The sequence below is a fragment of the Rhinatrema bivittatum genome, chromosome 1 (genome assembly GCF_901001135.1).
Source record: "Rhinatrema bivittatum chromosome 1, aRhiBiv1.1, whole genome shotgun sequence".
Lineage (NCBI taxonomy): Eukaryota > Metazoa > Chordata > Amphibia > Gymnophiona > Rhinatrematidae > Rhinatrema > Rhinatrema bivittatum.
This window is the reverse complement of record NC_042615.1, coordinates 610,731,381-610,743,480: the sequence shown is the minus strand read 5'-3', so window position 1 is coordinate 610,743,480 and position 12,100 is coordinate 610,731,381. Positions and strand designations below refer to the sequence as shown.

At 39.1% G+C, this 12,100-nt stretch overlaps 1 protein-coding gene across 1 annotated transcript in view; it reads right to left on the bottom strand.

The window, feature by feature from the left end:
* Positions 1-3,107: 3,107 nt before the first annotated feature.
* DTWD2 (DTW domain containing 2) overlaps positions 3,108-12,100 on the bottom strand; it is a 399,585-nt gene continuing 390,592 nt past the window's right edge. Inside the window, 1 exon segment of the mRNA XM_029570996.1 lies at positions 3,108-4,321. Coding sequence (XP_029426856.1) covers positions 4,151-4,321 — 171 coding nt within the window. The 3' untranslated portion in view covers positions 3,108-4,150.

The following is a 12,100-nucleotide window of genomic DNA, read 5'->3' as shown; positions in this document are numbered from 1 at the left end:
ACCGCAATGCATGTTAAATTTATTGCATGTTGCATTACTGACTGCACAGGCTTTTAGCATTTTGGGCTGCTGGTGGGAGGGGGAGATAGAGAGAGAAAGCCTTTGTAGAGGCTCACCAAAAGGTTAACTATTTATACCACTTTAAGAAGGGGCACTTGAGGTTTGGGGGGATAAGCTGGGTTTTCGAGGGCAAGGTGAAAGAAGAGTAGATTTGTTCCATGTTCTCTCTACCTGACTTGATTGCAGCTAGGTAGAGAGTGTATCAAGCAAGTTAGTGAGAACATGATACAAATCATGTTCTCTTCTATGAGGTTGTCAGAAACCTCATAGAAGAGAACAGCAACAACACCCCCACAACCAAAACAAACAATCTAAGCCAAGACCAAGCCATGTTCTTTAAAACCAAAATAAGCAAAATAACTAACACCTTCAACAACTCCTCATCCATAGAGGAACAATTTGAAACAAAAACCATAACCCCCTGGTCGTATTTCGACCCAATATCTAGCACTGAAGCTGAAAAAATGGTAAAAAAAATAAATCAACCCAGCACGTCACTATCTAGATATAATCCCAACACGTAATCTGAAAGAAATGGCACATATCATCGCCCCAACCATAGCTGCTATTATCAACAAATCACTCGAAGAAGGTGAGCTTCCAACTGAACTAAAAACTGCAGCTATCACTCCTATATTAAAAAAGAAGAACTTAGATCCTGCTGATTTGAATAACTACCATCCTATCTCAAACCTACCTTTACTCGCAAAGATGATTGAGAAGGCAGCACTGTTACAGCTTAACGAACACCTAGAGAACAACAATATTCTACATGCCGCACAACATGGATTCAGGAAAAATTGCAGTACGGAGACACTGCTCGTCAACCTATCTAACAAAATAATAAAGGGTTTTGACAACAAACTAAGCCACCTTCTAATCCTACTTGACCTCTCTGCGGCATTCGACACTGTAGACCACAAAAGCCTATTAACAAGACTTGCAAGCATCGGTCTTTCTGGCAAAACCCTCAACTGGTTCACTTCGTTCCTAAATGACAGATTCTTCAAGGTAACCATGAACAACAAATCCTCAAACCCCCTCCCGCTTGAAACTGGTGTACCACAAGGGTCCGCCCTCTCGGCTACCCTCTTTAATATATACCTACTCCCACTCTACCACCTCATCTCAAGTCTCAGCATAACATATTATATGTACGCCGACGACATCCAGCTCATCATCCCAGTAACTACCACATTAGAAGAGGCACTAAGCACTGCAGCCAATCACCTAATATCAATCAGAAACATGCTGAACCAACTAAAGCTATGCCTCAACATGAATAAAACCGAATGCATCCTCATAGGAAGAAACAACACAGAACAAACTACCCCTAGCCACTCCCTACAAATTGATAACATCAACATCCCACTAAAAAACTCTGCAAAGGACCTTGGCATCTGGATCGACAACGAACTTAACTTAAAAAAGAACATAGCAACTAAAACTAAAGAAGGGTTTCACAAATTTCACATCCTGAAACATCTAAAACCGCTTCTTCACCATCATGAATTCCGAACAGTGCTACAATCGCTGATTTTCAACAGCCTGGATTACTGCAACTCACTCCTGATTGGCCTTCCTAAATCTACATTAAAATCACTGCAACTGTTACAAAACGCCACAGCCAGAATCCTAACCGGCAAGAAGAAATCAGAACACATCACCCCTGTTCTAAGAAGTCTTCACTGGCTCCTAATCGAGCTGAGAATCGAATTCAAAACCCTAACAATAGTTCACAACGCTATATACAAAGCAGACAACACCGCACTCAACAACATGATTCAGCAACACAAACCTCAACGAACGACCAGAACTGCCTGCAAACTACACCTAGACATACCCTCTCTTCCTTTGGCGAAGCTTACTAACACTAGGAACAGAGCCTTCTCCATAGCAGGACCAAACTTATGGAACTCTTTGCCACAATTCCTAAGCTCACTGAACGACATCAAATCCTTCAAAAAAGAACTGAAAACATGGATATTCAGCCAAACGTTCAGAGATGGCGTGGGCTAAGTGGCATACTACTACCATCACCCAATATCCATGTCGGCTGCACACTCTAAACTTGCCGAATGTTCTCCTCTCACCTATCCACACCTCTCTACCTCCCGATCTCCTTCTAACGTGCCCTTTTTAGTGAATTAAAGATGTGATCCACCCCGCCTACCGAATTTCAGACTCTCCTCTCAGTCCTAACACACCGTTCTTTTAGCTTGTTGTTAGAAATTATCTGTTAAAATGTTATAGTTGATCAATAAGTAATCTCTCGTTCAATTGTAAAATGACTGTTCTATTCTGTTCCAATGTCAATTCGATGTAACAAGTTGTTTTTAATGTAAACCAGAGTGAAGGCTAATTGCTATACGTCGGTATATAAAAGATCGGAAATAAATAAATAAATAGATAAATCTACTCTTCTTTTATCACTCCAAATCATTAAATCTTCACCTTGCTGTTCGTACGTATGACTATGCATGTAAAACTGCCCCCCAAAACCCAACTCACCCCCTAAACCTCACCTTGAGTTCATAATGCCCCCTCTTACAGTGGTATAAAAAGTTCAGATATAAGTGAGCCACCACAGAGTCTCTCTCTCTCTCTCTCTCTCTCTCTCCTTCTTGCCCCACTCCCTTCCCAAACCACAATTTGGATAAAAACGTTTTTGGCCGCTAAAGCACAGCTAACGCAGGCACAATGCACAGGAAAAAGGTGTAGTTGTTTCTAATGTTAAAAACTGCGATGCTGTGCATTACTCTATCGCACACCTAGCTAACTGACCCGCATTTCCATTTGCCCAAACTCCTCCCACTTGAATACAAATGAACAATTTGCATGCACAATTTGCGATGTGGTATTTATCACATGCGTTACGATATTATCACAGGCATTAGGGCTCTAACGCAAGCCCTAATGCATTTTGATAAATGACCCTCTTAGATAGGATGTTCAAGCATATGGCTATGCTGCTGAATATCCCTGTTAAGAGCACTACTTAGATGGATAAGTCTTATCCATCTAAGTTTAGACCTGCTATTGAGCAGGTCTAACTTAGCAGTGATAAATGACTTATCCAGCTATCTAGCAACTGCTGAACTTAAGCAGATATTCAGCGGCTGCTAGATAGCCGGGTAAGTCCTACCTATATGGCTATCTGATGGTCAAATATCGGCCCCACAGAGTTTTTTTTTTAACCAAGTGGGTTTAAGCTTTCCAAGCAAAGAATTATTGAAATGAGTATCATGGGATGATTTAAAATTATAAAGATGACAATAGCTAAGTAGGAGGGACTTTCAAAAACTGTAAAGCAATATTACCTCAGGAATCCAAAGGAATGAAACAGAATTCAAATGAAAAAGGAAAATCTTAATTTTAAGTATGAATTCAATATTCCAACACTTTTGTTTTGCTGGTACTGCTGCTTTAAAATAAAGTAAATTTAATTATTAGTCATCTTTTTTGGCCTATAGTAGGAGTGGGAAAACTACAGTCCATGGACCAGAAGAGGCTCATCTCTCACTTTTTTCCGGCTCATTTATCTTCACATGATCTTCATTGGGTCTGGCTCGCCAGTGCTCTAGCTTGACATCATCAGTGACGGTTCGATGTCATGCATGTCATTTCGGGTCTTTGATGATAATAGCGGGACAGAGAAAATGAAGATCACATCGAGCAGGCTGCTCAGAACATCGGCAGTGTGCTCTTTCCCTCTCTCTTCTCTCGGGTCGCACTGACACAACATAGGGGCACTTAGAAAAAAAAGAAGCTCTGAGGTGGCATGGTAAGAGCTGGGACGGAATTTCACATAGACTCCCTTACTGGAGCTCCAAGTGGGTCTCGCCAGCCCCTGATGCAGGCGAGAGCTACAAGTGTGGCTCTGCCTATAAAAGTTGTCCCACCCCTGTCCTACAGGGTATAAACAATTGAAAAGGAATCCTAGCTAGGCACAATGGACTTGTATGCAAGCTGGAATTACTGTGGTTATAGTTGTTGGAAAAACAGTAGGCTGTATGCTCCGCTGAGTTATCTGGGATCAAATGTGCATTGTAGATGGTAAATCAGCTCCGAGGACGTTTACCAGTTTTTGCTAAATTTTGACATTGTTAACCAAGAGTTCCATTTTCTTTAGTTTGCGTTTATTCTTTGGCATTGGTTTGTAATATAAGCCATTTTTAAGAAGATGCTCCTTGCTGTGATGTACCTGTGCACCATGCTGCAGCTGGAATGAACACAGAGCTTGAAGAGGCCGAAGAATAGTCTGTGAAAAAAAAGGGAAACTTTTTAAAAATTGTTTCAAAACAGAGTACTTTATGGCTGCTTAAACATGGATGCTTAACAACTTTTTTTTTTTTTTTTTTTATTACACCACTTTTAAATTCTTCTCTAACATTCCATTCCATTCTACTATCAATAGTAGGGTGTTCCTAGCACAAAACCATATTCTTGGTGAATTAATTTACATGGATTTGAAACCAGTGAGGTCTATAACATACCCTACTATTTAAGAAGTAATTGATACTGTGCGTTCATAAGGCAGACGTGAGCAGCCATATAAGAGCAAATTCTCCTTAATCATCAACTACAAGGTTATGTTTATTTTTTGTTACTTTTCAAAAAGACTTTATTGAGTAGGAGTTCTCTCTCATGTAGAAAGTTGTGCAAAAAAAAATCATTATTCACTAGGCCTTAATAGAAACCTATATCCTCGGTGTACTGTGCAGTACTCCAAAAGGGCAAATGGCAAACAACAGAACTCTACAAGTATCAAAGCAGTGTTGCTTACCTGTAACAGGTGTTCTCCATTGGATAGTAGGATGTTAATCCTCACACATGGGTGACATCATCTGATGGAGCCCAGCACAGAACTTTGATTTCAAAGATTCTAGAGCTTTCAGCAAGTTCTACTGAAAATATGCAGCTGAAGTTACCTCAGTGGATTTCATAAAGGCCATAGCACCAAAACCTTACTACTATCTTCCTTTGATACCATAATTAGAGGTTTTCATGCTAATACTGACTACATCTTAGTATTATTAGACATCTCAGCTGCTTTTGACACATTAGACTATCAAATTCTTCTCTCATGACTTCAATCTATCGGCTTAACAGATACAGTCTTAAACTGGTTTCACTCTTTTCTAACTAACCGTTCCTATCAAATACATATTGGACCACTCCTCTAAGGAGGATAGTGCTTTTCTTTTTTGGACTTCCAGCTCAGTCAGAACCTAAGCTGGAATCCAGCGCCATGAACCTTCACTCGCAACTACCCAGGCATTTTTTTACCCCCTATTTTATAACCGGCTCCCAACTCATCTAGCCCAGTAACTGCTGCAGCAGTCCTTGGCTAAAGGACATATAGCAGGCAGTTTTCTGGAACTATGTCCAGCCACAAAGTGTCATCATTGCATGATGATCATGACTCTCTCAGCCCCAGCCAGCTCCAGAGGCAGAGACCTGACCCAGGAACTGAATCCAGGTACTCTAAACGGTAGTGCAGAGCACAACCACTTCGCCGTCAGGCCAGCTCAGAGTTAAATTTCCTGAATGAAGAAAGAATAATATATTCTTCAGGAATGCCCAACAGTCTTCCCATAAAAAGTGCCATTACCCATAACTTCTCTGAACTAGAACAGCAGCACCATACTTTAGTGTATTATGTGTGGCTCCAATTTAATGGGACGTAGGGTAAAAAATAAATACTTTCTGTGAGAAAACTATCATAACTTTCTTGCATACATTTTTTGTTTATTTTCTGAAAATATAATTTTAGACAAAATGACTTACTGCAAGAGACGATATTCACAGGAAAATAAGAAATGGGATCCAAGTTGCATTATGGCTATCCAGGACCCTGTTTATAAAGCCACTAGCCTCCACATTAAAGGAAGATGTTACCAGGAGTCATCTGTGTTTCTACCCCAGGGAGAAATGCTATGGTAAGCATGAGCGAGAAGATGCCGATTAGAGTACTTGGTGGGTCTCTATGGATGGATCCCTGAGAAAGAGGGTGGGTCTGGAGATCCTCTTAGGAATTACCATCCAGGAAAAAGATCTAGGCATCATAGTGGATAATACATTGAAATTGTCAGCTCAGTGTGCTGCAGGAGCCAAAAAAGCAAACAGAATGTTAGGAATTATTAGGAAGGGAATGGTGAATAAATCAGAAAATGTCATAATGCCCCTGTATTCTCCATTGTAAGACCACACCTTGAATACTGTGTACAATTCCAGTCACCACATCTCAGAAAAGATATAGTTGCACTAGAGAAGGTACAGAGAAGGGCAACCAAAATGATAAAGCGGATAGAATGGCTAAAGAGGTTAGGGCTGTTCAGCTTGGAGAAGAGACGGCTAACGGGGGATATGATAAAGCTCTATAACTTGATGAGAGAATGGGTAAATGTGAATCTGTTATTTAGTCTTACAGATAATACAAGGACATGGAGGAACTCCTTTAAGTTAGCAAGTAGCACATTTAAAACAAATTGGAGAACATTCTTTTTCACTCAATGCACAATTAAGCTCTGGAATTCATTGCCAGAGGATGTGGTTAAAGCAATTAGCACAGCTGGTTTTAAAAAAGGATTGGACGAATTCCTGGAGACGTCCATAAACTGCTATTAATCAAGATGACATAGGGAATAGCCCCTATTTATTACCAACATTAGTTGCATGGGATTTATTTAATGTTTGGGTACTTGCTAGGTACTTGTATCCTGGTTTGGCCTCTGTTGGAAACAGGATGCTGGGCTTGATGGACTCTCGGTCTGACCCAGCATGGTAACTTATGTTCCACTGGCAGGAGTCAGCCAGAACAGAACAATGTAAAGGAGAGTTGCCTGGCTCACTGATAAAGGGGCAGCTGCCTGTGAATCAAATAGAGGAGGAGACTGGGATGGAACACATTATACCAACCTGACCAGGAAAAGGCTGGGGTCATGAAATAGCAAGTACCAGTGGGTATCAGAACTCCCAGTTAATCATCACAGTACATACACTCCACAAATTATAATTTTAAAAGTTGAAAGAAGACAATGAAACCACAATGGCTAAATGGTGCTGAGAAAGAGGCTATTAAAGCCATAAAAAGGCATTCTTTATAAAATGAAAAGCAGGACCTAATGAGAAAAACAGGAAGGCACATAAGCACTGACAAGTTAGATGTAGAGTACTAATAAAGCAGGCCAAGACAGAATTTGAGGTTAGACTTGCCAAGGAGGCAAAATCTAATAATAAAAGCTTTTTCAAGTACATTAAAAACAGGACACCTGTAAGGGAAGCATCTGGGCTATTAGCCGACCAGTAGGTAAAAGCGGCATTAAAGAAGGACTGGACCATAGCAGAAAAACTACATTAATTCTTTGGTTCGGTCTTTACTGTGGAAGATGCTGGAGACATACCCACACAGGAACCAGTATTTGTAGATGATGGCTCAGAGAAACTGAAACAAATCATTGAGAGTCTTGAAGCAGTACTAGCACAAACTGACAAACTAAAAAGTAGCGAGTTACCAGGACATGATAGTATTTATTCCTTGGGTTCTAAAGGAAGTCAAGTACAAAAATGCAAACATGTTACTAGTGTAATTTATTATTCCAATTTACCTTCATACTTGAGGACTGGAAGGTATCCAATACAATGACAATTTTCAAAAAGGGCTCTGTGGGAACAAGAGGTGATTCCCACAGGCCTGGAGACAAATTAATCTGATTCCAGCCTTTCTTAAAACACTTATCTTTATTACAGCTTCCCAATCACACAATCTTAGACTGTCATCTCTTCAGAACGGTGTACTTAATTATTCACAGTTCAGCTTTGTCTCAGCTCAATGTTTGGACAGTGTTATGTTACAGGAGCTGCCTTCCTCCTGGAGATCTCAGTCCTGGTCTGGTTATCCCCACCTGGATCCCAGCTCTTATTCCCCAGCCTCTGGTTATGTCCTCTGAGCCCAACCTGCCCTGCAGGTTAACGCCCATAGAGCATACTTTCCTTAGTGGATTTAAGGTGGACCAGGCGACTAGCCTAGTCCTGCACAGGTAAATAAAGGAACACCAGGGGCACTATCTCACAGGCTCCATGAGTGATCCAAGAAATTACAGACCTGTGAGCCTGACATCCGTGCCAGGTAGAGTGATGGAAACTATTAAACATATGGATAAACATAATGAGCCAGCATTAATTTAGCAAAGGGTGTTCATGCATTTCTAATCTAGCAGAATAATCTGAACATGTAAACAAGCATGTGGACAAAGATGAGCCAACACATAGATTTTGAGAACTCATTTGATAAAGTCCTTCATGAGAAACTGCTCAGAAAACTAAAAAGTCAGGGGATGAAGGCAATGTATTAATGTGGATAGGTAACTGGCTAAAAGATAGGAAACAAAGAGTAGGACTAAAAAGTCAATTTTCCCAAAGGAGAAAGTTAAAAAGTGGAATGCCCCAGGGATCTATACTGGAATCTGTGCTGTTTAACATATTCATACATGATCTGGAAAAGGGAGCAATGATTAAGATGATCAAATTTGCTGATGACACAAAAATATTCCAAATAAAAACTATAGCAGACAGTGGCAAAATTCTGAAGGACCTTGACAGACTAGAGAAATGAGCATTTAAATGACAAATGAAATTTAACATGAAAAAAATGCAAAGAGATGCACGTAAGAAAAAATAATCCTAACTACAGATACACAACTGGTTCTGTATTAGGAGTCAACATACAGGAAAAGGATCTTGGTGTCACTATGGACAATATGTTGAAGTCCTCAGCTCAGTGTACAGTGGTGGTTAAAGCAAATATGTTAGGAATTATTTAGAAAGGAATGAAGAATAAAACTGAGTGATTCATAATGCAGAATAGCAATACTTTTGAATATGAATTTATTGACAGTTAACGACTTTCTGAATTTATCACTAATAAGAACATAAGAACATACCATACTGGGTCAGACCAAGGGTCCATCAAGCCCAGCATCCTGTTTCCAACAGTGGCCAATCCAGGCCATAAGAACCTGGCAAGTACCCAAAAACTAAGTCTATTCCATGTTACCATTGCTAGTAATAGCAGTGGCTATTTTCTAAGTCAACTTAATTAATAGCAGGTAATGGTCTTCTCCTCCAAGAACTTATCCAATCCTTTTTTAAACACAACTATACTAACAGCACTAACCACATCCTCTGGCAACAAATTCCAGAGTTTAATTGTGCATTGAGTGAAAAAGAAATTTCTCCGATTAGTTTTAAATGTGCCACATGCTAACTTCATGGAGTGCCCCCTAGTCTTTCTATTATCCGAAAGAGTAAATAACCGATGTTCTCAATGTAAATATTTGGAGATCTATATAGAGCAGTACAGTAAAGCAGGAAAGTTTTTCAAATAAAATGGGTTGGATAACTTTACACAGATATTCAACAGAACATACTGTGATAAGTGTTACATTGAATATACCCAGATAAAATTACCCAGGTAGACAGCTATTTTTAAACTAGACTTTACCAATCTAACTTTGCCTGCACAACAATGAAAATCAGTGCTATCCAGACAAAGTGAAACTGTACCCTGGGAATGCCTTGGTGATGCATCTTTGTAGCTGGGTAAAATCTGTGCTAGTAATGAGTTGCCCTGGCAAAATTTAATTAGGAAGCAGGGGAAAATATTCAAATCTTGTGTTTTGTCAGTTAACTCCTTTGAATATTGATTTCTAAGTGTTTCTCCATATTCTTTTTCACTTTGCATGTTCGTGCATTGAGAATATTAAATTGTGCTTAATTTATGTGAATGAAGAAATTTCTGTTAATTTTTGTTTTTCTTCTGAAGATATTTCTATGATGGTATATGTTCATGAAGCTTATGATGAAATAAGTCACCCTTGAGGCAGGTTCTCATTGGCCAAAACATGTTAGATACACATTATCACTGGATAACACTATCTGCATTGCTTACATTTTTGCAAACAATTGTCATCTGTTTCATTTAGAGACATGATTTGCCTTGGTTAACACATAGGGTTGTACGATTAATGTCTCCTGATCTAACTGTTGTGCACTGGAATAGTTAAACATGTATTATAATAACCCCCCTTTTTACCATATTTGTTGTATGTCACTTCATCCCTTTTCTTTATGTATGTCTTTTGATATAATTCTGACCTGTGGATGTGTTGACCCTTTTTGTACTTTGCTGCAGTGCAGGATATCGTTCAGCAGACGTGATGGCACTTACAGTGTTAAAAGAAAATGAAAAAATATGCATGTATAACCTTTAAAGGCAAATTTAAAATAACCATATATTTCCTAAAATTGCTTCTATAAGCATTAAAAAGACTGTATATCAGCAACCTAGTGAATGATCACATTAGCATTTTGCTCAGATTCACTAAGATTTGCTGTCATAAGAATTGATGTACAGAACAAGAATATCGTGTTAAAAGTTTTTTGAATAATCTTTTTAGCCTAGTCACAGATGCATTTACTGGCTGGGAACATTTTAAAGACATCTGATGTCGTTACTGAGACTTCCAGCATAGGTCAATATGACCACAATTTGCAAAACTGAAGCTGATGCCTGGTCTATGTTCCTTGACCAAAATAGGATAAACAAAGATAAAAAGTGTTCCTCTCCACATACTTTCAATGGCACGACATTTCTAAGCCAATTTGTGAAAAGAAGATAACTACTGGTCACACACAGTAATTAAAATCTTGATTCTACCAATTTAGGCATATGTGAAAACTCTCTTGCAGGACTTTACGGTGTAAATAATTTTAAAAAGTGTATCCAAAAACCCACAGTAGTCTGGAGATGTGCTATGTATCTTGGCTTCCTCATGGAAATGGCTTTATACAGCCTGTAAGGTAGACCTCTGCTCCGGATTGAATTTTATTATCAATCTCATTATAACCTTGCTCCCCCTGCTATGACCGGTCAATAAGATCAAGCATATCTGAAATGGAACAGACAACTGCTAAATGTGTAATGTTTCAACACCTAATAGCCATTATATTTATTGCAATACATTTACTGTAATAGACATAGTAAAACCCATTAACTAAGACAAATGGGGTGGGGGAGTGTTTTATTCTGACATACTTGGATATAGTCTAAGCTTAAACAACTTGGGACATATGAAATGTATTACCTACAGCTATGAGGCTAACACTTCACCTGGAATGGAAGTCCTAGCTACAGGATCACTTTCGGACACTCCAAGGTGATGCTCTCCTACCTGGTGACTTTGATCCTCCAAAGTAGCATAGAAGTTGCCAAAATGGATGTGAGATTGCTCCACTCTGTCCCTGTATGTCTTCTCTATATACAGCTCTCTGTCTCATCTCCTCCAGAGACAAGAGTCGCTCCCTGAGAGGTAGAAGCTCTTTATACCGGGTGTACAAAAACAACCTCTCCCCAAAAGGCAAATAATCATACATACAACACTCAGTTCAAAAGGCCAGAGAGCCTCTATCCTGCAGCTGGATTGCTGTCTGCATCTTTTTTTTTTTTTACTGTTTTTAAGTTATTAATAGGAGAGGGAAATGCTTAACAAGTTTAAGTTCCATTAAATGCTTTGTTTATTTTTATTTACTCTCTTTGCCAATGATCCACAATTTATCAAAATTATAGATAGGATTAATTCTGCACCTGTTAACACAAAGCACATTGTAAATAAGTTACCTCTGTAAATTTTTTACGCTGCTATCCTTGTCTCCTTCCTCCCCCAGTTCTACAACCTTGTTTTATTGTAACTTTTGCTTCCTTCGCACTTGTTAAAAGAACAGTTTTTGCACCCCCTGTTATATGTAAACCGGCATGATATGATCTTACCATGAATGCCGGTATAGAAAAACCTTAAATAAATAAATAAATAAAATAAATAAAGCACCAACTGACTTCTACGGTGTCATTTTTTTTTTGGCCCCGCCATCCCCTAATTGGGGCAACAATCTATATATGAAGATTTGAGACAGGATGGGCTGTGAAAACAAACTCAATTGAACTGCTAACAATCCAAGAAATATCTCTCAACCTTCCCAA